Raw genomic sequence first — 26,901 nt, 5'->3', positions numbered from 1 at the left:
GTGAAAATAACTTTTCTTCATCCATGTGGACCAGCTAAGTCATTCTCTTATCCTGCACATGCAGATGTCCTGTGGGTGTCAGTTGTGGATGTTCTCACAAAAGTGAATCCATTTACTCCGACAGGGAGAACATACATTCTTAATGAAAGTGACGTAAACCAAACCCAGTCAGCTTTATTAAAATGTAATATGTGAAGTTCCAAGACAATTTATTGGGAAACTGCTTTCAACTCAAAACTTAATTTTTGTCTCAGGTTAGTGTTAATGTATACTTTATAGAAAGTTGTTTCAAAATTATTGTTAGTACCTATTGTGTTAAATTTAGCTATGTACAGATACCTGTTACTCAAAAACAAGCATTGCGTATTTAATTTGTTTAATAGTTCCATTTCAAACATCATGGACCAGAACTATTATGTAAATACTTGTACTTATTCATACTTTATTTCAGTTTGTAGTTAAATGCTCAATTTCTTGTTTTTGTTATATCGGTTAATATACTGTTAGTGAAGTTGTATCAAATTAAAATAAGCAATCAACTTAATTATAAAATATGCTGATTAGTTTTGGTTTAATAAGGTGATGTTTTGATATTTCTAATACTTTTTTTACTCACCTTTCAGTATATTTTAAAGAAATTCCTGTTTGTTAAAGGTCAATTTGGTCAAACTAGGGCCATTAGTGAAAAACAAGGGTCCAGAATAATTTTTTTTAACAATGAACCCATCATCATCCAACATTTATATTTTGCCATGTGATTTACAATAGTATGAAGTAGTTACGGAAATATTTTGAAAATGTTCAATTATGTACTTTTTGTAAAAAAATTAAATCAAAATATTAATTAGTATTTTGAAAAAGGTTATTAATTAGAAGCTATGTTTTGTTGTATATCCCTGGAAAGAGCATGCAAAAGTTGCAAAATGACACCTTTCCCAGTTCTCTAGCTCAATTAGGGCAGCTCCTAGGACAATTGAAGAAAAGTCCGTTCACACATTTTTGGCTGGTTTTTGAGAAGTTTACATAGCCATATTTCAGGAATGGTTTGAGATAAAAAAAATTGAAATTTGGTATTTTTCTTAGTCTCAGTGCTCACTATAAGTATACCAACTTTCAGCAAAATCTAAGAGGGTGAGGTAAAATAGGTGTGTTGATTTGACACGGAATGACTCATGTTACAAACATAGAAGATCTTCTACAGAAGGAGCTATCAAGGAGAAACTTTTTCAATTTATTTTCAAATTTTATGTAGCTGTCTGTTAGACATTTTATATCACTGGGTAAGTGGTCAAAAATTTTTGTTGCAGCATTGTGCATTCCTTTCTGTGCTAAAGACAACCGCAATGTTGAGTAATGAATGCCATTTTTTCTTCTAGTATTGTAATTATTTATCTCATTGTTCCTTTCGAACTGTAGTGAATTATTCACAACAAACTTAATGAGGGAATAAATATACTGTGGAGTAGTATTCGGAATGCTCAACTCCTTAAACAGATGTCTACAAGATGATCGTGGATGAACACCACATTTTACTCTTACAGCAATTTATTGGGCAATAAAGACCTTATTGAATGAAAATAAGCAAAATACGTCAACTGACTGATTTCTCTCTCCCCAAAATTTGCTATGATTCTAAGTGAAAATGTGGCCGAACTAAGTTGTTCTAAAAGTTCCAGAATGGGTTTTTTTTCCATTTTAAATTCACATCAATATGGACACCTAAGAAATTGGAAGTTTCCACCCTATGTATTATTTCATCATCAAGTGTTACACTTACCACTGGTGCAGTACCCCTAGAGGTGCAGAACTGAGTATTGTGTGTCTTTGTGAAATTCAGGTGAGACCATTTGCAGAAAATCCATCAATGATACTTTTGAGAACTTTGTTCAACATTTCTTCCATTTCTGTATGTATACTGGGAGTGATTGCACTGCTGATGTCATCTGCAAAAAGAACTAATTCTGCTTGTCGTACATGAGATGGTAGATCATTTACATATATGAGAAACAGTAGTGGACCTAAGAATGGAGTTTGGGGAACCCCATATGTGATTTCTCCCCAGTCAGAATTATGTCCCTGGATTCTGTTTGTTGAATTACTAGTAAGTACAACTTTCTACATTCATTTGGTTAGATATGGCATGATCCATTGGTTGTCTATACCATCAGTCCCATAAAACTTCAATTGATCTATGAGTATACTATGATTCACACAATCAAATGCCTTGGATAGGTCACAGAAGATACCTACTGGTGCTATTTTGTTATTTAATGCTTGTAGTATCTGGTGTGTGAACATGTAAATGGCATTCTCAGTAGAGCAACCCTTCTGAAACCCAAACTGTGATTTGCTGAGGATATTATTGTTGCCAAGGTGAGATACTATTCTAGAATACATCACCTTTTCAAAAATTTAGGAAAATAATGTCAACCGTGAAATAGGTTGATAGTTACTGACATTTCTTTTATCACTTTTCTTAAAGAGGGGTTTAACAATGGCATATTTTAGTCTCTCTGGAAAAATGTCTTGACTTGGTGATGCATTACATATTTCTGACAATACTGGACAAATACAAATCTTTAGTAGGGTGAAGTGGGGTAAGTGTAACCATGGGGTTTGTGTAACCACGGCTGATGATGGTGCCTTAAAGAAGCTGTATTTTTACCTCTGACCTATCACACATGTTAATTTACTCCTCTCTTTGTTATATTTAACCATAAGTTGTCAAATCTGACATAAATTGGTAATTAATTTTTGGACTTGAATTGACGTCTACATTTTCACTCTGCGAGAGAGTGACCTGCTCAGAATTTGGTGGTCTGTCATTTTTGCAGTTTTAAAGATAACTGAACAATTTTTTTGGTTACAAACTAACTTTTGCATGATAATTTCAAATATGAGATTCGTTTTACTCTACTGATAAAGCTCTTGATATGCCAGGCATGGTTACGCTTACCTCAACTTTTTCCCATGTGGGGCAAGTGTAACCAATCGGCTGGGGCAAGTGTAACCGGGGAGGGGGGGGGGGGGGGTTACACTTGCCCCAAACAAACTTACCGGAACATATTTATTTATTTAAGCCGTTACCTTGTTTTTGCCATCACACTAGATCAACTAAACTGGCCTTTCTGTACATATGGATACCAGAATACCTGATGTGCTGGATTTGTAGGTCTACTGAGTTTGTGTGAGATTTATTTAAGTCAACTATATTTTTAAACCACGTTTCCTTTTATAAAATATGACACAGAACTGTAAATAATGCCACCATTTCAATTACAGCACAGTATGTCAAGCATTGTTTGACTGACAACAATGTTGAGCATGATAATTCATTCTGCAGCCAATGAATGTAGCAGTGTTTAAGAGTGTGAAATCTACTTTGGACCAAAAGTTAACTCGTCACCAGAGACATCATCAAGGGGTAAAAATTAGCAAATGTGACTTTTCCAATCTCCTCACTGCTGTATGGAATGAAACACCACCTGAATTGTTGAAAAATGGTTTTCAAAAAGCAGGAATATTCCCTTACAGTAGAGAAGTAATTGATAAAACTAAATATGATCCAGAGGCATATAAAAGATATGTAGCTCATACCAAATCTTTGGCAGAAACAAATCCATCGCCAGCTCACGATAATGCAGCCAGACTGTGTGGAAGCTATGTCTCTAACAGAAAGTACTCAGATTTTTGGGAAGCTTCCAGCTGAACAACCTCCAGAATTTTATAGGCCTACATCTACAGAGCCCTGCAGTTCTCCCAGTATCAGAGTTCTTTCATTATGTTCTGGAACATTTGATTTGTCATTTGAAAGCTTATTATTGGAAACAGTCAGACAGTATAGTCCCACTGGTAAAACAAAGAAGAAAAGGATTGCACCAGGAGCTGAAGTTATCACTTTTCAAGATGCTATCTATAAAGAAAAAGATTTTAAAGGAAACAAGAATAATAAGGAGAAAGCAAAACAAAAAAGTATTATTGGCATAAAAAAAGGGCTTGGTAATGAAAAGTAAATCTTCCAAACAAAGCGCTGTTACTTTATCCGAAATGGCATCTCAGAATGTTGTGGGGGAAAAAAAAATCCCTGATTGTTCATGTGGGTAACAAGAAAAAAAGACTGGAAGTTGAATCAACAAGTGAAGAAAATGAAACTGAGGGAGGCCTATCTTTAATAAGTAGTGATGAAGAAAATGGGACATAACAACACTGGACGATCTCAGGAAAGAAATGATAAACTGTGAAGAAGAAAAAAAAGAGACAAACTTTTTTGTAGCCAAAGATAAAATTACAGTTGGAAACTGTTCTGGTAGCTTTTGCAACAAAATGTAAGAAAGTTCATTTTATCGGCCAAGTTACCAAAATTAGTGATTTAGGAGATCCAGAAGTGATTTTCCTCAGATGCAAAACTAAGACAAAGCATGGCACCACATTCTACTGGCCTGATAGAAGAGATGAGACGGAAGTTCCATTCTCTGATGTCATTTCAGTGCTGCCTGAGCCTACTTTGGGTCACAAGGGAGACCTAACTTTTGGTGTTACATTTGATGTTACATTTGATTCATACAACATTCAGTGACTAAATAATAGATAGGACCTAAGTGTGAATATAGTAAGTTGAATTAGGGCAGTTTAGCATTATACACAAATTGCCAACAACTTTAATTCAATTACCATGAAAAATAATAGAAAGTGAACTTATAAACTGAATATTTCTTTTCTCTTGAGACTAGATATTTTATTATTTTTGTTAAATTGCCTACTAAAGAAAACAATATTAATTTTGTAGATTTTAAACTAATAAATTACTGGCCTAAAACAAAAATAAATCATCTATGATGCATTCTGTTTCAGTTTTTTATGGTTTAGGCTAACACTTATTTTTTAGATTAACTAACATTTGCTGTGTATTTCATTATACACAAAGAGGTGTGTGCAAAAAAGTTCATATCTTGAGTAAAATTTAAGATATTTTAATAATTTAAAAACCCTCAAATTCAGTAAAAATTGGGTAATCAGGTCATTTACCCCAAGTCTCTTTTACAATATTCTGTATGGGTACAACAATGTGGGGCTAAACTTGCCCCGAACCATGAGGCAAGTGTAACCTCACAACACAAAATTTTGAAAACAATTATTTGACCATATAATTTTTTTTTTCAAAAACAAAATGTGTATTGTTTAATAGTCAATAAGTCAAACTTTAAGCATGAGAAATTTCAAAATCATATCTTCAATAACAAGTTGGCAATTTGGTGTCAAAATTGAACTATGCCAAAACGTGGTTACCCTTACCCCACTTCACCCTACTCTATCTGAAACACGACCAAACCAGAACAGCTTTTATTCTTGAGAGAATGTGTGGACTCTCTTAATTTCAGAAGTAGAAGTTGGTGATACATTCATATGATGTAATTTAATGAGAGTTACTTCTTTAACATATTGCTGTGATCTTTCTCTTGAACTGTTGCTCCCTGTGTTTTCTACTATGTGAACTGCACTTTGAAACTGAATACAACTGTCATCTGGTGAAACTATTGTTAACTACAGTCTTCCAAGACAGCCACTAGATGCCACATAGGTCAAACTTCCACAAAAACTGAGTGTAGTGAAGCAGAGAAATACCAAGAGATGTAAATCTGGTACAGCAGTCCTCCAGCTGAGTGGCATTGGTGGCTCTTTACTTCTGCAGCAGTTCACCAGCTGAGTGGCACAGTCCCTCCCGACTTCTATAGAAGTTCACTGGTGTAGGCAGTAGGTCATGTCTCAAGTATGTCAAAGTTTTTCTAAGTGCTGAGCTGCAGACTAGAAATTGTCTCTTGTGTCACTAGCAAATACTCTGAAATATTTTCAACTTGAGGAATTTGAAGTCGTCTTTGAATCCTGGGAGAGGCATTACTTATGAATGGCAGTAGGTCATGTCTCAAGTATGTCAAAGTTTTTCTAAGTGCTGAGCTGCAGACTAGCAATAGTCTCTTGTGTCACTAGCAAATACTCTGAAATATTTTCAACTTGAGGAATTTGAATATTCCATGTTAGGCAACTAATCTGAAATCTAAGACCTTACCATGTTTATTTGTAAGTGATCTGCACTTAGAATTTAGTTAGTTTGCAAATGTCTTTGAACTTAGATTGGATTAATACTTGTTCCATAGATCATGAATACGACACTTCGTAATGATGTGGAACGTGTCAGGTTAATAAAAGATGTCTGTACAAGATATTACATTACACAAAATATTGCATGACACTAATGTTTAAGTTGTTTTTTTTTCCCCTCCCTTAATTTATGTCTAAAAATTCAGCCAATGAGTAGAAGGAGTTGTCATCTAGAAATTCTTTTAATTTATTTTTAAATGTTGGTTGGCTATCTGTTGGGCTTTTGATGCTGTTTGGTAGGTGACCAAAGACTTTTGTGGCAGCATAATTTACCCCTTTCTGTGCCAAAGTCAGATTTAACCCTGCATAGTGAAGATCATCCTTTCTCCTGGTGTTATAGCTATGCACACTGCTATTACTTTTGAACTGGGTTGGATTATTAACAACAAATTTCATAAGTGAATATATATACTGTGAGGATCCCTAGATCCTTAGCCGGCCGGTGTAGCCGAGCGGTTCTAGGCGCGTCAGTCTGGAACCGCACGACCGCTACGGTTGCAGGTTCGAATCCTGCCTCGGGCATGGATGTGTGTGATGTCCTTAGGTTAGTTAGGTTTAAGTAGTTCTAAGTTCTAGTGGACTGATGACCTTCGCTGTTAAGTCCCATAGTGCTCAGAGCCATTTGAGCCATTTGAACCTAGATCCTTAAATAGATGTCTGCAGGATGACTGTGGGTGGGCTCCAGCAATTATTCTGATTACACGTTTTTTAGCAATGAATACTTGTCTACTCAACGATGAATTACCCCAGAATATGATGCCATACGAAAGCAGTGAATGAAAGTAGTCATAGTATGCTAATTTACTGAGATTCTTATCACCAAAATTTGCAATAACCCTAATAGCATATGTAGCTGAACTCGGACATTTCAGCAGACCATCAATGTGTTGCTTCCAGTTTAACCTCTCATCAATGGACACACCTAAAAATTTTGAAAATTCTACCTTAGCTACAGACTTCCGTTCAAAGTCTATTTTTATTAGTGGAGTTGTGCCATTTACTGTACGGAACTGTATATACTGTGTTTTATCAAAATTTAAAGAGAGTCTGTTTGCTGAGAACCTCTTAATAATTTTGTGGAAAACATCATTTACAATTACATCACTTAGTTCTTGGTTTTTGGATGTTATTACTATACTTGTATCATCAGCAAAAAGAACTAACTTTGCATCTTCATCAATGTGGAATGGTAAGTCATTAATGTATATCAAGAACAGTAAAGGACCTAAGACCGAACCCTGTAGGACCCTGTACTTGATAGCCCCCCAGTTTGAGGAATCAGCTGTTGTTTTAACATTACATGAACCGCTTATTTCAACTTTCTGCATTCTTCCAGTTAAGTATGAATTAAACCATTTGTGTACTGCCCCCCTCAAACCATAATGATTTAGCTTATCGAAAAGAATTCCACGATTTACACAATCAAAGGCCTTTGAGAGATCACAAAAAATACCAATGGGTGATGTCCGGTTATTCAGAGCATTTAATATTTGATCATGAAACAAAATTTGATTTATTTTGTGAAGTTTTTTCCTGGAAGTTTATGTGATACATAGTGTGAGATATTACTGTTGCCCAGATGTCCATTAATTCAATTTAAACAATTATAAACCAGTGATTAGTGTTACAGTGAATTAAACTCAGTTTTCTTATACAGGGTGTTTTTGTAAATGAATATCGGGGTTTTAATGCTTTATAATATTTATTATATTAAATTTACGGTTATAAATGATATTTCAAATGAAAGAGCAACTCAAACAGTTTTACCAAGAACCTTATAAATGTTCAATGTGAGCACCATTGTCACACGGCACACACAAAGTCTATAGCCAAGTTCTTCCCAAATGTTGATAAGCATGTCTTCAGTGATTGTAGCAACAGCTGCTTCAATCCGGTTTCTTAATTCAGGGAGGTCTGCTGGTAGTGGAGGCACTTACACACTATCTTTGATGAAGACCCAGAGGAAAAAATCGCATGGCATTAGGATGAGTAAATGTGGAGGCCATGCAAAACAAGCCCTGTCATTGGCCCCCTTGCGGCCTATCAAGCGCTTGGGTACAGAGAAGTTCAATCAATTGCAGCAGAAACATTGCACGCTGCGCATGTGCACTGGTGCCAGACACAACTGTTTGAGTTGCTCTTTCATTTGACGTATCATTTATAACTGTTAAGTTTAATGTAATAAATATTATAAAGCATTAAAACCCCAATATTCATTTATAAACACCCTGTATATGTATCAGCAAGTAGTCTGACCTGTCCACTCACTTTAGAACCATACAGAGTAACAGAGTCTAATTACAGTGTTGTTATTTCCATTAGGCTACGAGTACATTAGAAACACAAAAATAATCATGTTTCTCATAAGATTGTACATTTGCGTCAAAATTAAAAGAAATACAATTCACAATATTGATCTCTTTTGATTGTTTTGTAAATTATAGTGTATCAGGTTCTCTGATATTTGATGAAAAAAAGAGGAGTATTGACCAGTTCCATAACATTAATTAACATTATTTTTCGCCGGAAATTCCTTTCTGCATGTATTTGAACTTTTTTATGAGATTTTGGTGTTAATAAGGCAAGTGTGTTTGGCAAGTGTTTATCTTGCCTAGCTTCTTACACAGTTTTACCCATATTGCACACACAATCCATGCTATTCAGTGGTGTGGCATGATAGTATGTTCTAAAACACATTGACAAAATTATTGGCTCAGTGTAGTGCTCTTCTTGTGACTTGGTTAACAAATTGAGCAACACAAATAAGAGAGACAGATTTTGTAGTTCATATTTTTAAAGTATTCCAAGTCAACTAAATACATGGAACAAATACCAACAAGTCATTTTATTACATTTTTACATTTCACCCTCTTCTCATCCTCATCCCTAGGGGAGTAGGGGTATCATATTCCCACAGCAATTTTATACATAAAATGAGTCGTGTATGCACAAAATTTGTTTGAAATTGCTCCAGACTTTCCTGAGTTACATTTCTATTTCAATCTGTTTTCACCCCCAAATCATCCCTGCGGAACATTGGTGGTTGTACCCACACAGTGTTTCTTTCCACATAGTAAATGATATGTGTACCAAGTTTGGTTGAGAGTGGTTGGGGGCAGATGTGGAATATGCATACATACATTTTTATAATATGTGTAGATTCACATAAGTTTACTTTGCCAGCTGACATTAATATTGCCACCTGCCAAACTAGCCTAGACCTTTGGTGCCACTACAGATTACTGTGTGTCTGCAACCAACCTTTTGAGACAGAGACTATCATTCTTGAACAGCTAAGGTTCTGTTGATTGACATAGCCCAATTTGGTGGGTAGGTAGGTGTTATATCTTAATTTATCTAATGTAACTGATATAAGTGAATTACAATATGTAATAACTTATATGGTACATTGATAAAATTTTTGGCAACTTGCCAAAGATACCCAAGAGGTGCTTGGCATACACGTAGCTTGACCAAGTGAAGTTAATTTTTGGAGCAACATCCAATAATTTTTAACTGTTTGAGGAACAGTGTGTACAGGATGTTATGTTTTGTTATTATTCTGTATTCTTCCTCCAGCAAGGAGAAATTAACCACATAGCACATTGATATCACTGTCATCACAAGGCTTGCACACGGCTTGGCTGTAACATCAGCAGTACCTCCTGTTTTGTTGCTGGTGTTGACACAAAGAGTACACTCATTAGTGTTGTACACTGCTTTGGTTAGTCCTGATATCACTAGAAAATTTTAGTGACTGCGGCAGAATCTCCTGCAACATGCAACTGAGGGCAAGACACTTAAGCATTTGTACATCTCTATCACATTTTTCACACAGTTTCAATAGTAAAGATTGAAAAGTGTGATTCTGCATAATTTCTTCTTATTTGGCAAGACCCCTGTTGGCGAGGAAAGTTACTATTATATGAGTAGAATTAAAATAATCCATTAAGTCACAGATACTAGTGTGTAAATATTTGCTAAGAAGCACTTGATTTTTGTTTGATTGATCAAAACAGAGTTAACGCAGTGAAATGAAAGATTAGCTGCTGTCATAGTGGGTGCTGGAGAATGTATGCTTGAAGTTCTAGGTTTGAATCTTTTCTGTTTGTCATTTATACATCTAGAATGGCTGTTAAGAATGTGTGACCCAAACTGAAAAATGCAGCAATAACAAAACAGGACAGCTTCCAGCTTTTGTGGTCAGAGTAAATTCACATAAAATTCTTATGGATTGTAGACAGTGTTGTTGCACAACAGTGTACTATTGTTTTGGCCACTATTGTAAGCAGACGTCATCAGATCATGTAATGCTTCTCAGTAGTGACGAAATATGGGCACGCAGTTTTATTGCATGATGTGATCTACAAATCCGGAGAATTGTAGGAGGGAGGGGCTTTAAACATGACTTACGTAATTTACCTGTGTTCAAACCCAGCGAGACATAAAAGGGACAGCTTATAACACAGAAAAAAGTATAGGTTTCTCAAAACTAAAGATAAATTCGGCACTCCACTTAGAAATAATATTATTCATAATGGATGGTTAACTACAGTGTTTACTTGTGATTGTGGATCAGATTTCTAAATAATGACTTTGTTGGTGTGCGTAACCATGAAGTACCTGACTTTGAACCAGGTCATGGCATGGGGGCAGGGGGAGTTGGTGGCATTCAGTTCATATGTAAGTTGTGTACCTTCAGTCCCTGTATGGCGTCCTGTGGAATAAGGAGATATGACATGACTGAGAATGGGTGGGACTATAAGCTCAAGAGCCTTCTTGTTGCTATAAGAATCAACTAGACTATGCAACTGTAGAAGATGCTAACATTTTGAATATTTTATTTTATTTATTTATTTTTTATTTCCAAAACTATGTACAACATTTCGTCCACTCATCATCTACACTGTTTGCATCTGGTTCACACAAGATATGCAGCTTGGAAGAAGGCAGTGGCATTCCTTCAGTTCTAGGGCCTTTCAAAGACCACAACGTGTACGATTTTGCGTTGACGCTTTGTACAGTGATTGAGCAAGTTACATGGAGCTATACCTAAATGTGCTTTGATTTCTGCACTGGTGAAGTATAGTTCTTGTTGCAAAAGGAACAGAGCAGTGTATAGTGCTGTTGACTGTGCTTTTGTAACATCAATAACAGCAGTATATGGCCACTCAAAGAGTCAATCTTGTGATAAGCGCAGCAAGATGCCATCTGTAAATAACACGAAAATATAAAGAAAAAGCCTTGCGCTAGGACCAAATTAAAAAATGTAACTCACTTGTCAGTGCACATTGTTCTCCTTTCTGGATAAAGAATACATATGAATGTCATAAAAATGACACCTGTTCATGCTGCACCTCGAATAGTTCCAAATTCCTGGCTGATTTTCAAGAAACATATGTAGCTTGTCCTGGCTTTATGTATCTGCCACCTCACATAGGTTCATGGTAGGATGTTAAAATTGCCACCTAAATGGTTATGTAATATACTTGACCACCATTATACCAAATCCAGTGGATTACATTTCACTTTACAATTTGCACTACTGCAACTACCCAATTAACAGGACACTTGGTGTGGTATTCTTCACTGTGATATATGTCTCTGAAATATAATTTCAGAAACCACCCAGATGTTTGACCTAAATTGGAAACTTTTTCTTATCACTCACTTCTTGATTGCCTAACTTCGTTTATTGTAGAGTGGTAAGGCTTATTGTGTTTTGTATTATTTGCCACGTCACTTGTTAATATGTAGTGTTACAGAACATCTATAATTATAAGCGGTGTTAGTTTGTTGCATCTTGTGAGCTATCTGTAATTCTTCAAAATTGTTCCAGGTGGAAACTGGTTTGTTTTTTAAGAGTTGGGCCATCCATCATCATACCCATTTTGTTTGTGTTGTTCAAAATTTCAAAGTACTTTCTTGCCGATCTGCATTGCTGTTGTTAATATATTCAATTGTTATTCAATTCGTGTATCAACATGTTGTATGGCAGTGTGACATTCTTACTGTGGTCCTGCACAAAAAATAAAAATAAATAAATAAAAAATAGATTGGACATCATTTTTAAGTACTTTTTTTCATACTGTAGTGGAATTTTATGATATACTATGACCAAAAATTTCCATATCTGAAACTTTTATGGAGGATTAAATTTAGGCAGCTTGAAAATAAATGTGTGGAATGCTGCCAGTAATTTTTTTTATTGTGGCAATATAGATGTAGATAGAATCAAACAATGGAAAGTCCAGGATGGAATAATAATAATAAATGTGAAAAGAATAAAGTGCTACTCACCACAGAAAGGAGGCATTGAGTTGCAGATAGGCACAATGAAAAGACTGCTAAATATTTAAGTTTTCGGCGCAGGCCCACAGATCTTTGGAAATAGAAAATGCGCACAGTCAATGCCTTCTCAAAGTGGTGAGTAATAGTTTGTCCTTTACATAATATTTTTATGAATAGTACCAGCTACAAAAGTATTAAAACTTCATTTGGACTTATGTGTATCTGTTAAAAGTATCATGGTTCAACTTCATTTCAGGTGACATATTTTCGGATTGTTTTCATTAATATTCAAATGTGTTCAAAATGACTGAAACGGGCTTGAAGCAAGTGAAGGTTGATAACTGGGGAGTATTTTTCCTGCAAAGGTTGCACCACTTTTTCAGCAAAAATGAATTCTGTGACCTTATACTATTATTCAAGAATGCAGAAAGGATAAAGGTATGTATACTGCTTAGTGACTTGCATTTAAATGGTCTTCACTCCGTGTCAAAATAGTACTCTGACAGTGTTTGTGAAATAAGACCATTATTTTTTTTTAAAGTAGTATTCATAAAATTAAAGATTTTTCATAGATTCATCATTGGGCTTAGCACTCCATTGTACTAATTTGTGAAACTAATGATAATAAATAAACACTATATGCTATTATTGCTCCAAAATGAGCTTATTCAAGATTTTTCATTTCTTATATGGACACTACTAAAGTGTCCAGTACAGTTTAATGTATTGTATATGGTCATTAGTCACTTCTAATGTTCTTGGTGATTGCCCTGCTTCTGTCACAACATTGCTTTATTACTTTCTGTGCACTTTCTCTGAAATGAAGAGATATAAGGGATATTAGCCCTACACTGTAAATAGACCACTGCTTTGTGTAGGGAGTCAGCCATGCTTCAGTCACTCAGAGTGTTGGATATATCAATGTTTTGTGCTTCTTACCAAGCATTTGTGAAATTTTCCATATGTAACATACCTAACAAAGTGCCACTGCCCACATTGGAGTAGGAATTGCTTTGTCACTCATTTTAGCTCAGAAGCAACCACAGTATAGAAAAATGTAACTTTGCAAGTACAGTATGAGGATGGTTTGATAAGTCTGGTAGAATTCCATGACAGAATGGAACATTTTTGTTGTGCCTTCGTGGTTGGTAAGCTTGATTATTCCATGGATTGTATAAAGAATTTCAGTAGTGCGCGGTGCAAAGTTCATTGTTGAAAGCTGTCTGATTTGGTCTGTGTGTTGCCTGCAATTGAAAGTGGAGAAATTATAGTTTTGTGCTGTTTTTAAACATTTTCATTTAAAGAATTGGACTGCTGCCCAAATCAAAACAAGATTGGGTGAAGCTCAGGCAAACTATGTTCCATCACTGAAGACCATTTACTTTTGGGTTAATGAATTTAAATATGGTCAGATGAGCATTGAAGGTGAAGTGCACTCTGGGCATCCAGTTGAAGTCTCCACAAAGGAAACCATGCACAAGATCCATGATATAAGGTAATGCAAGACCACTAAATAAAAATTCATGAGATTGCTGAGACTGCATTGCATCTTAGCTGAGTGTGCGCGTAATATCTTGTGTGGAGAATTGGCTACAATGAAGCTGTGTGCGAGGTGGATGCAGTTATTGCTCACAGTGTACCTAAAGTGCATCTGGCACAACAGTTCAACACAATGCCTGGCGATGGTTAATCACAGTCTCAAAACTTTTTGTGTGTGTGTGGTTTGAGGTTTTCGGGCACTAAACAGCGTCAAAACTTTTTGTGCTGATTTGTGACTATTGATGAAACCTGGCTCCATCATGACACAACACTCAGAACGGCCGTCAAAACAATGGACAAAGGCTGGCGAAAGTGCACTGAAGAAGGCAAAGACCATTTTGCCAGCTGGTAAGGTGATGGACACTGTTCTTTGGGATTCCCAAGGAAAAATTCTCATAGATTACTTGGAAAAAAGGCAGAAACATAATTGTACCCTATTAAACTTCATTGCTGGTTTGTTTGAAATTTGCATTTGCTGAAAAAAGACCAAGGCTGGCATGCAAAAAATTGCTTTTCCACCAGAATAGTGCACCACCCTTCACATCTGCAGTAACAATAGCGAAATTGCATGGATTGGGCTTTGAATTGGTTCCTCAGCCACCATGTTCACCAGACTTAGCTCCAAATGATTTCTTCCTGTTCCCTGACTTGAAACTTTTCCTTCTGAGAAGAAATTTTCATCAAATGAGGAAGTGATAGTAGCAATGAATGATTATTTTGCAGAGTTTGACAGAACCTTTTTTTCAATGGGATGGAAAAGGCTGAGGATCGCTGGACCATGTGTATATCCCTCAAAGGAGACTCCCTCAGGGGCTTAGCATTCGTTTGCTGAGTACGGGCTTGGCGACCCTGGGGTTCCTGAGCTGGGGACTGGTAAGCACCGCCAGTCCTCTGTCACTGTAAGCTCTGGTCGTACTTCAACGACCACCGTGTGGTGCAGCAGTGGAATGTTGTGTGTTTTGGAGAACGGGAATCTTGGCTTCACCGCCTGGACTGTGAGAAAGGTACCCACCTCTATAAAAAAAAAAAAACCTCAACCTCAAGGCGTGCTACGTGCTGAGGAAGTGAATGGCTGTTGAGATGAAACAGTCTTTAGCGAGCAACCTCTGGGGCACCTTTCGCACCCCAGTTGGATTAGGCTTGCTCAGGTATGCAGGGCTCTGCCTGGGTCGACGGTTGTTTCCCTAGCGTCTCATGGGATCCTTATGGAACTGTCTCATGAAACTCCTGACGGGATGGGTGTACCGTCAGGCAACACCTACACCCACTCCTCAAAGAGAGCTCTGTTGGTCAGTCCTCCCGAAAAGAATTCTCAGAGTAATAGTAACAGGGCATTAGTGTGCCATAAAACTCTCATTGTAATCAAGTGAAATGGTGAAAGCTTTAAGAACATATCCCCTTTCTATACTAACAAGGCATTGGAAGGTATTGCTGGGTCTCTGAAAAGTGTCAAACAACTACATAATCGAACACTTTTGGTTGAAACAGCAAATTCAACCCCAATATCTAAGCTTCTGGGATGTAAGGCCTTAGGTTACTACCCAATCGAGGCCGAATTGCATAACACCCTTAACTATAGTAAGGGCATGGTTACCTGCTCCGATATAATGGAGATGGACCCCGCAGAGTTGCGTGAAGAGTGGAAGCATGTGGGCGTCACGGAGGTGCAGAATTATGTGAGGAGAGTCAATGGCCAGTTGGAAAAATTGGCAGTGTTTATTCTAATGTTTAGTACTCCTGATTTACTGGAACATATCCTTGCCAGCTATATTCACCTTAAGGTTCGCCCTTTCGTTTCTGACCCCATGCGACGCTAAAAATGTCAAAGATTTGGCCATACCACTATGGGGTGTAGCGAGAAGGCTACGTGTGGCAATTGTGGAGGCTCCGCTCACGAGTCAGGAACTTCTTGTACACTTCCTCCGAAATGTGTTAACTGCCCTGGGGATCACCCAGTGTGGAGCAGAAAGTGTTGGGTTTACAATGAGGAAAAGAAAATTCAAGAGTTGAAAGTACAGAGATGCATACCCTATGATGAAGCTAAATGGCTTACATAGTCATGCAACCACCGGTTTTTGTTACTTCTTTTGCATCAGCCATTGAGGCACCGATCGCTAAGCGTGATGCCTCCACACAAACTCAGACCACAGATTCAAGTACAAGCACATGCACTTGTCGCTGTACCTGTGGGGGAAAATCTCCACTTGCAACTGATATCGCTTGGAAGCCATCAGCAGTAGACTTACCACCTAAGCCACATACCACTCCCCAACTTCAGAAGCCACCTAAGCCATCACAGCAACCCAGGCAGCCTCCTCCTCCTGTCAGTAAACAAAAACATCCTTCTAAAAGTAATCCTAAGTCCAAAAAAGCGGTATGTAAATCTTCGGATCAGTGAGCACTCTCCCTTTCTGATGGTGACTATGCTCTTGAAGATATGGACTTCCAATTGAAGGAACTAGAGAACACGGAACCGGCTAACATTCCCCCTGACCTCCCCGGTAAGTCACCACCTCTGAGGGAGAAAGGAAAGAACTACCATCACTAACCAATGGCTTCCATAGGGATTTCTGTGTTGCAGTGAAATTTGAATGGATATCGCTCACATTTGGAAGAATTGCAGCTACTGGTACAGGATAAACCTTTCTGCATCTGATTACAAGAAACATATCTTAAAGTCACAGACACAACTATATTACGGGGCTACCACATATACAGGCAAGATGATACTACTGTAGGCAGGGCTAAAGGTGGAGTGGCTATTTTTCTTGATGACAGATACCACTCCTCTCCTGTCTTTCTTACCATGACCATCCAAGCAGTTGCTGTCCCCCCTGCGGGTCCGGGGTAAGAATAGGCCCGAGGTATTCCTGCCTGTCGTACGAGGCGACTAAAAGGAGTTTCAACTGTTTCGGCCTTCCATGTGATGGTCCCCCTTGGGGTTTGACCTCCATTTTTCTAAATTTCTACAGAAGTACGAGCCTTTTGGGGAAGGACACCTTACGTGGTGTACCACTGGTCCTAAGTGCACTCAGACCTTGGCACTCAGCATTGCACCGGCGTTGTAACCATACCCACTATTACTCAAATTGGGCCTAAACGCCTTTTGGGTTGCCCCAGTTACGCCCATAGTGCGTCTCCATCTGCACCAGCGATCATGATGGACTTTCCATGGCACCAGAAATCCAGCACGGTAGCCAGCCCGTTGTGGTGGGGTCGTCATGTACCCTCTAGGTTGTAGCCCCCTGACAACACAGGGATCGTACTGCCGATACCTGAGCTGCACCCTCCCCACGTCGGCCAAGGAGTAGATGCCCGTCTCCTTGGGGCATCAGGACTCCCGGCAATGGTCATCCTGCCAGGTGGCCCTTGCTGCGGCTGGGTGGCGCCCGTGGGGAGAGCCCCTGGTCGGAGTGGGTGGTATCGGGGCGGACGTTTCGCAGATGAAACGTCACCACGTATCGGGTCGCTCTGCGGCCGAGTCTTTCAAAAGAAAAAGTACCGTTTCTGGTTCTGGTTCTCCTGCCCCTTCCCCCTTGGCCACTCCATGGGAGGAGGGACAGGCCCGCCGGCTTGGAGCGAAGTACTTCCCCCGCTATTTGGTCTGTTCTCGAACCGATGGGGGGACATTCGCCACCTCCAAGCCCATGTTCTTTGTTCAGCACATTGAGGACATCTTCGGGGAAATCGAGGCTCTCAGCAAGATGCGTTCAGGGTCCATACTTATCAAGACCACGTCCGCCACACAGTCGGCGGCGCTCCAGGCGTGCGACCGCCTAGGGGACATCCCAGTCTCCATTGTCCCACATCTGGCACTCAATAGGACGCAGGGGGTTATTTTTCATCGTGACCTCCTGCTACAATCTGATGAGGAGCTCAGGGCCAACCTGGAGCGCCGAGGCGTGCATTTCGTCCGGCGAGTCCAGCGCGGCCCCAAAGACCGTCGCATCGACACTGGGGCCTTTATCCTCGCCTTCGAGGGGGACGTTCTCCCAGAGAAGGTAAAGGTAATGTGCTACCGGTGTGACGTGCGACCCTACGTTCCGCCTCCTATGCGCTGTTTTAGGTGTTTGCGCTTTGGGCACATGTCGTCACGGTGTGAGGCTGAGCCCCTCTGTGGCGATTGTGGCCGTCCTCTTCGTGAGGAACATACATGCACCCCACCACCTCGGTGCGTTAATTGTCCTGGCGTCCACTCGCCTAGATCCTCAGACTGCCCCGCATATCAGAAGGAGAAGAAGATACAAGAAATCAAAACTTTGGATCGGCTGTCTTATTCTGAGGCCAGGAAGAAGTACGACCGCCTCCATCCCGTGCCATTGACCACTTCATTTGCCTCAGTTGTGTCCACTCCTTCCGCGGTATCCTCACCCCTCTCCTGTCCCCCCTCCGCCTCCTCCGCCCATCAGGGGGCTCTGCCTCCGCCTCCCAAATCCCTCCCTTCCAAATCCTCCTCCCCCGTGGCCCCCACCCCCTCTGCCCCAGGGGCCATCCTTCCTCCTCCTTCTCCCCACACGCCACCTGAGAAGCGATCCTCTTCTCAGGCGTCCATCGGGGACACGTTCCGGACCCCGGCTTCCGAGGTCCGGCGTTCCAAAACGGACCCCGCGCGTGAGGACCTTCTTCGGGTCCAGCCCACCATCCCTGTGCCTCCTCGGCCTTCCAAGAAGGCCTCCAAGAAGAAGTCTTTATCCCCCTCTCCACCCCGGCGCGTTTTGACTGACACTCCATCCGTGAGTCGCCGCTGCCGGCCGTCCTCAGTTTCGCCGGGACGCTCTGCTGCCAGGCGCTCAGCTGGCCTTTCGTCGGCAAATGATGCTGCCCCTCCTACACAACCAGGGACAGCGGCCGCAGCTGGCGACCAGTCGATGGAACCGGATCCGCCTCCCTTCGGTTGTAGCGTTGTTCCCTCGCAACCTGGCCCTCCGCGGCCGTCGAGGTGACCAGCTCTTCCCCCGTCTCGTTCCCCCAACTTTTTGACTAGCGATGGCGTTGTTTCATTGGAACATAAGAGGTATTCGATCTCATCGGGAGGAATTACAACTGCTCCTCCGCCTGCACTGTCCGCTCGTCCTTGGACTCCAGGAAACCAAGTTGCGCCCGACTGACCGTATTGCCTTTACCCACTATACCTCGGAGCGGTATGACCTTACCCCTGTGGACGGTGTCCCAGCTCATGGTGGGGTCATGTTGCTCATTCGGGACGACGTCTATTACCATCCCATCCCATTGACCACCCCACTCCAAGCAATAGCTGTCCGCATTACTCTTTCTGCTTTTACTTTTTCAGTTTGTACCATCTACACTCTACCGTCGTCTGCCGTTAGTCGGGCTGACATGATGCACCTGATCGTTCAGCTTCCCCCGCCGTTTTTATTGTTTGGCGACTTCAATGCCCATCATCCCCTTTGGGGCTCTCCTGCATCCTGTCCAAGAGGCTCACTCTTGGCAGATGTCTTCAACCATCTCAATCTTGTCTGCCTCAATACCGGCACCCCGACTTTCCTCTCGGACTCCACTCATACCTTCTCCCACTTGGACCTCTCGATATGTTCTACCACTCTTGCCCGTCGGTTCGAGTGGTATGTCCTTTCTGACACCTATTCGAGCGACCACTTCCCCTGCGTCGTTCGTCTCCTGCACCACACCCCATCCCCACGTCCTTCGAGCTGGAACATACTGAAAGCTGACTGGGGACTTTACTCATCCCTGGCGACCTTTCCGGACCACGATTTTCCCAGTTGTGACAGTCAGGTCGAATACCTCACGGCTGTTATCATCCATGCTGCCGAACGTTCCATTCCTCGTACTACTTCTTCACGTCGCGTTTCCGTCCCCTGGTGGAACGAGGCTTGTAGGGACGCTATCCGTGCTCGACGACGTGCTTTACGCACCTTTCGCCGCCATCCTACGTTGGCGAATTGTATTGAATACAAACGACTCCGAGCGCAATGCCGTAGAGTCATCAAAGACAGCAAAAAAGCTTGTTGGGCCTCTTTCACCGGCTCCTTTAACAGTTTTACTCCATCTTCCGTCGTTTGGGGTAGCCTGCGCCGGCTGTCGGGTATTAAGGCCCACTCCTCGGTACCTGGCCTGACCTCAGGTAATGCGGTCCTTGTTGATCCGGTGGCTGTCGCCAACGCCTTTGGCCGCTTTTTCGAGGAGGTTTCAAGCTCCGCCCATTACCATCCTGCCTTCCTTCCCAGGAAAGAGGCAGAAGAGGCTCGGCGACCTTCCTTCCACTCGCTGAATCTGGAAACCTATAATGCCCCCTTTACTATGCGGGAACTCGAACGTGCACTTGCACTGTCCCGGTCCTCTGCTCCGGGGCCGGATGCCATTCACGTTCAGATGCTGGCACACCTTTCTCCGGCGGGCAAAAGCTTCCTTCTCCGTACCTACAATCGCGTCTGGACCGAAGGTCAAGTCCCCATGCGTTGGCGTGACGCCGTTGTTGTTCCTATACCCAAACCCGGGAAGGATAGACACCTTCCTTCTAGTTACCGCCCCATTTCTCTTACAAGCTGTGTCTGTAAGGTGATGGAGCGCATGGTTAATGCTCGGTTAGTCTGGATTCTTGAATCTCGACGGCTACTTACTAATGTCCAATGCGGCTTTTGTCGCCGCCGCTCCGCTGTTGACCACCTCGTGACCTTGTCGACATTCATCATGAACAACTTTTTGCGAAGGCGCCAAACGGTAGCCGTGTTCTTCGACTTGGAGAAGGCTTATGACACCTGTTGGAGAGGAGGTATCCTCCGCACTATGCACAGGTGGGGCCTACGCGGTCGCCTGCCCCTTTTTATTGATTCCTTTTTAACGGATCGAAAGTTTAGGGTACGTGTGGGCTCCGTATTGTCCGACGTCTTCCTCCAGGAGAACGGAGTGCCTCAGGGCTCCGTCTTGAGCGTAGCCCTTTTTGCCATCGCGATCAATCCCATTATGGATTGCATTCCACCTAATGTCTCAGGCTCTCTCTTTGTCGATGACTTCGCGATCTACTGCAGTGCCCAGAGAACATGCCTCCTGGAGCGCTGCCTTCAGCGTTGTCTAGACAGCCTCTACTCATGGAGCATGGCAAATGGCTTCCGGTTCTCTGAAGAAAAGACGGTTTGTATCAACTTTTGGCGATATAAAGCGTTCCTTCCGCCATCCTTACATCTCGGTCCCGTTGTTCTCCCATTCGTGGACACAACTAAGTTTCTAGGGCTCACGTTGGACAGGAAACTGTGTTGGTCTCCACACGTCTCTTATTTGGCGGCCCGTTGTACACGTTCCCTTAATGTCCTCAGAGTTCTTAGCGGTTCATCTTGGGGAGCGGATCGCACTGTCCTGCTTCGCTTGTATCGGTCCATAGTCCGATCGAAGCTGGATTATGGGAGCTTCGTCTACTCGTCCGCTCGACCGTCCCTCTTACGCCGGCTCAACTCCATCCACCATCGGGGGTTACGTCTTGCGACCGGAGCCTTCTACACTAGTCCTGTCGAGAGTCTTTATGCTGAAGCTGCCGAGTTACCGTTGACCTACCGGCGCGACGTACTGCTGTGTCGGTATGCCTGCCGGCTGTCGTCTATGCCCGACCACCCCTCTTACAAGTCCTTCTTCGCCGATTCTCTCGACCGTCAGTACGGGTTGTATGTGTCTGCCCTGCTGCCCCCCGGAGTCCGCTTCCGTCGCCTGCTTCGACAATTGGATTTTGCCCTCCCTACCACCTTCAGAGAGGGTGAGAGCCCGACACCACCTTGGCTCCAGGCTCCGGTTCATATTTATCTCGACCTCAGCTCACTCCCGAAGGATGGTACTCCGGCTGCAATGTATTGCTCACGGTTTGCCGAACTTCATGCTCGACTTGCCGGTCACACCTTTATTTACACCGATGGCTCCAAAACTGACGATGGTGTCGGCTGTGCCTTTGTCGTCGGGGCCGCCACATTCAAATACAGGCTCCTCGACCAATGTTCCAGCTTTACGGCCGAGCTTTTTGCTCTCCATCAGGCCGTTCAGTATGCCCGCCGCCACCACCATTCATCATATGTACTCTGCTCTGACTCACTCAGTGCTCTTCAGAGCCTTGGAGCTCCCTATCCGGTCCATCCCTTGATACAACGGATACAGCAGTCCCTTCATTCTTTGGCTGATAACGGTGGTTCTGTCAGCTTTCTGTGGGTTCCCGGACATGTGGGAGTGCCTGGGAATGAGGCTGCGGATGCTGCAGCCAAGGCTGCAGTCCTCCTGCCTCGGCCAGCCTCCCATTGTGTCCCGTCATCCGACGTTCGTGGGGATGTCTGTAAGAGGCTTGTGTCGTTGTGGTGGGATGCTTGGTCATCCCTCCAAGGAAACAAGCTCCGGGCAGTAAAACCGCTACCAACTGCTTGGACAACATCCTCCCGACCATCTCGGCGCGAGGAGGTCCTTCTGACCAGGTTGCGGATTGGGCATTGCCGGTTTAGCCACCGCTACCTGCTCTCCGGTGACCCAGCCCCGCAGTGCCCTTGTGGTCAGGCATTAACAGTGCGCCATGTTTTATTGTCGTGTCCCCGTTTTAGTCAATTTCGTGTTGTCCTGTCCCTGCCATCTACTTTACCGGATGTTTTAGCTGATGACGCTCGAGCAGCTGCTCGTATTCTGCGTTTTATAACTTTAACTGGCTTGTCCAAGGACATTTAATCTTTTTACTTATTTTGTCTGCATCTTTGTCGGGTCCTTCTGGTGTCCCCTCCATCCCCTTGAGTTTTACCAGATTCCATGTGCTCAAACAACAGTGACTGGGCGCTAATGACCTCAGCAGTTGAGCGCCCTTAAACCCAACCAAACAAGCAGTTGCTGTGAAAGTTCTCTCACCGTTTGCTATCACAGTGTGTTCTTTGTACCTGCCACCCCATGACGCTTTGGATGCGGATGCACTGGCAGACCTCTTCCAGGCACTCCCGCGCCCATTCCTTCGTGTGGGGGACTTCAGTGCCCACAATGTGCTGTGGGACTTGGCTACTACTTGCTCCAGGGGTCGACTGATCAAGTGACTCGTCCATTCTGAGGATATCTGCCTTCTGAATGCGGGTCAGATGACTCACTTTTCCACAGCTACAGAGTCTTTTTCAGCTATTGATCTTTGCTTTCGTTCCTCAGCTATTGCAGATTCAGTTCAGTGGGAAGTGGCTCCAGATTTACATTCTAGTGACCACTTCCCAGTGTGGATTCATCTGCCGCCTAGGACAGTGACCAGCAGGAAACCACGCAGGTGGATGATACAAAGGGCATATTGGTTACAGTACAGAGTACAGTGGACAGGCTATTTTTGAATGAAAGGATTGTGCACAAGAGGCGATGGCCCATATCACTCATGAGATCCAAAGGGCTGCCGCAGAGTCCATCCCCAGGTCTAGTAACGACCTCGGACCACGGCCTGTACCTTGGTGGAATGACGACTGTCGATTGGCAATCAGGACCAGACGGACAGCTCTTTGGAACTTCAAACGGTGTCCAACTACAGACAATCTTCATGTCTTCAGGTCTGCGAGAGCACATGTAAGGCGAGTGATCAAAGAACGGAAGAGAGCTTTGTGGAGGGCATTTACAACTTCCATTAATCAGTCCACTTCCGCTACGCATGTTTGGGAATCAATAAGACGTATTTCAGGCGAGGATAGTCCACATCCCCTTACGGCCTTGTCAAACAATGGGGTCTTGGTGGACATGCCAGAAGACATTGCTCACGTTTTAGCTGAACACTTCTTTACTGTTACTAAGTCATCCAGATAAGCTCGCTGTTCAGGTATTCTGTCAGACTGCAGAGATGAGGAAACTCAGTTTTTTCTCGCATAATGAAGAAGACTACAACCTTCCATTCTCTGTGTGGGAACTGGAATCAGCTTTATCTGCAGCCAGAGACACTGCTCCAGGACCTGATTAGACCCATTATACCATGCTTTGTCATCTGTGCCCTGAAGCGAAAGCTCAGCTCCTCTCTTGTTTCAATCAGATTTGGTTTGATGGGCAGTACCCCACGACTTGGAAGGAGGCAATCTCAATTCCATTCTGGAAACCAGGTAAGGACTGTAGTGCCCCTAACAGATCGGAGTGTCGCCCTTACTAGTTGTATGGATAAGACTTTTGAACACATGGTTAACCGCCTTCTCGTCCGGCTGCTTGAGTCCCGAGGTTACCTGAGCTGCTCCCAGTGTGGTTTCTGGCACTACCATCCCACTCTTGACAACTTAATTCTACTGGAGATGGCGATACAGGATTCCTTCTCATGCCAAAACCATTTAGTTTGTGTGTTTTTTTGACCTCGAAAAAGCATATTACACTACTTGGAGGTACAACCTCCTTCGCCAACTTCATGAATTTGAACTACGTGGATGCTTACCGCTTCTGATCCAATCCTTTCTCGAGGACCAATGTTTTCGTTATTGCATTGGCGATGCCATGTCTGATTGCGATTTTCGGAAGAATGGTGTGCTCCTGGGCAGTGTCCTCTGTGTGACATTGTTCGCCATCGCTATCAATGGCTTTTTGTCCACAGTCAGGAGCCCTGTTAAATGCTCTTTGTTTGTGGATGACTTTGCAATCTTCTACTCTTGCTCTGATCTTATGATGATGACGAGGCAGCTACAACTGACCATTAGGAGGCTGGAAACCTGGACCCAGACAACTGATCTTCGGTTCTCACCTGAGAAGACTGTGTGTCAATTTTAATTGGGCTCGTCAGAGTTTTAACCAACTAGAGCTTACAGTGGGTGACCATATTTTACTTTTTGAAGACACAGTACACTTTTCGGGTTTATTATTTGACTCAAAATTAACATGGCTCCCACACCTGAAAGACCTACGAACATAGGGCTTCCGGTTGTTGAACTTTTTGAAATGCCTTGGTGGAAAAACATGGAGAGCTGACAGGTCCTGCCTCCTACAGTTTTATAGGGCATTTGTTCGATCACGCTTAGACTATGACAATGTGGTCTATGGATTGGCCCATCCTTCCTACCTCCGGATGTTAGATGCTGTCCACCATGCGGGCATTCGGATATCGATTGGAGCATTTCGGACCAGCCCAGTTCAGAGTGTGTGTGCAGAGACTGGTGAACCACCACTCTGGATTCGGTGACATATCCTTTTGGCTCGACAGACGCTGAAAATCTCAGCATCACCCCTGTCATTGGCATTTAGTTCAGTGATCCAACCCACCTTCGAACGACTGTTCAGGAATCGGCCCCAAGCGATCCAGCCATTTGGTATACATGCTGCGTACTGCCTCAAGGATCTGGATCTCTTTGGCATGAAAATACACACCCAGGGATGGAATGCACTGCCACCTTGGTGTCTTGGGAGGCCCAAAGTGATTTTAAGCTTGATGTACTACCCGAAAAATTGTACTCAAGATACAGTTTTTACAACTTTGTTTTCATCTATTTTAAGTATGTACCATAGTTTTATTGTTATTTGTACAGATGGATCCCAGCAGGGTAATGCTCTCGGTTGTTCTGTTGTTTTCCCTGATAGGGTTTTTAAAGTGCGTCTTCCAGAACAATTTACAAATTATGATGTGGAGCTATATTGCATTCTAATGGCACTGGAAAGGGTTCACAGACATCACCATACGAGTTATCTTGTCTGTTCTGACTCTCTTAGTGCACTGCAAGTGCTTCACCAAATGTATCTGGTAGACCCACTGATTCAGCTCATCCATGACTGCTTACAGCGGCTCCAATGCTGTGGCAAGGTGGTGATCTTTTGCTGGGTACCTGGCCACGTTGGGATACAGGGTAATGACATGGCTGATAAAGCTGCCAAGGAAGCGTGTTGGGATGGTGCTGTCCATCAATGTCCCATCCCGTTGCACACCATTATCTCGTTTTCTGACAGATGTATCGTGCGTCAGTGGGAGACTGAATGGTTGCAGGTGTCGGACAACAAACTGCGGTCGCTCAAACCGACCACAAAAGCTTGGCGGACTTCGTGTCAGCCTCGCCGCTGGAAGGAGGTTTTGCTTACCAGACTGTGCGTCGGGCATAGCCCTTTCACAGATGGCTTCCTCCTCCAGGGGGAGGATCCACCTTTCTGTGAAGTTTGTGGCGTGCCGCTTTCAGTTCAACATATTGTGGCTACGTGTGTCCTGTATGCTGATATTAGGGCAGCCCTTGGTCTCGCTGGATATCTGCCCACCGTCCTCGCAGATACCGATACCAGTGTTAACAGAGTTGTGAAACTTTGTGAACTATCAGGCCTCATCCCTGAACTAGTGGGGAAGGGCGGCAGACTTTAGTACATTATAAACTGTTCTGCATGTGGGGACAGCCTTCGTCCCCACCCACGAGATTTCATGTTGGCTTTTTGTCAGGGCGCTGATGACCGTGATGTCGAGCGCCCCCTCAACCCAACTCGTCGTCATCAAAGGAGACTGTGGTGATTTTTTTCCCCCCCCTGGACGTATCAAACCACCCTCATTCATTGTTGTTTGACCCCCAATAGTGCCCAGAAGTCCTCAAATTTGTACTAGTAAGAAATATGTAGTGGGTCTACACAAGGGAAACAAAGTCTGTGCTGTAGAACTGGAGGAGGAAGATGGTGATATAGAGTATACTGCAAGAAGAACGTAACAAAGCACTGAAAAATGTTAGTTGAAACAAGGCCCCAGGTATACATGGCATCCAGTCAGAACTACTGGCAGCCTTGGAAGAGCCAGATGTGACAAAACTCTTTCATGTGGTGTGTAAAATGTATGAGACAGGCGAAATGCCTTCAGACTTCACAAAGAATGTAATAATTCCAATTACAAAGAAAGTAGTTACTGAAAGGTGTGAAAATGATCGAATTACCAGTTTAATAAGTCTTGGCTGCAAAATACTGTCACAAACTCTTTACATAAGAATAGAAAAACTGATAAAAACCAACCTTGAGGAACATTGGTTGGGATTT

General features: G+C 42.8%; 1 protein-coding gene across 3 annotated transcripts in view; it reads left to right on the top strand.

Annotated features, from left to right (window-relative positions):
• LOC126094645 (uncharacterized) overlaps positions 1–26,901 on the top strand; it is a 103,235-nt gene that overhangs the window by 5,731 nt on the left and 70,603 nt on the right. For 2 of the 3 annotated variants that reach the window (XM_049909141.1, XM_049909140.1), the window contains exon 2: positions 12,704–12,885. In XM_049909141.1, the coding sequence (XP_049765098.1) occupies positions 12,751–12,885 (135 nt within the window). In that variant the 5' untranslated portion in view covers positions 12,704–12,750. Of the gene's footprint in view, positions 1–12,378; positions 12,583–12,703; positions 12,886–26,901 lie in introns of all 3 variants that reach the window. The other variant, XM_049909142.1, reaches the window with a different exon arrangement.

The sequence above is a fragment of the Schistocerca cancellata genome, chromosome 8 (assembly GCF_023864275.1).
Source record: "Schistocerca cancellata isolate TAMUIC-IGC-003103 chromosome 8, iqSchCanc2.1, whole genome shotgun sequence".
NCBI lineage: Eukaryota > Metazoa > Arthropoda > Insecta > Orthoptera > Acrididae > Schistocerca > Schistocerca cancellata.
Note: the sequence above shows the minus strand (reverse complement) of the source record. Positions and strands in the feature narration are given on the sequence as shown.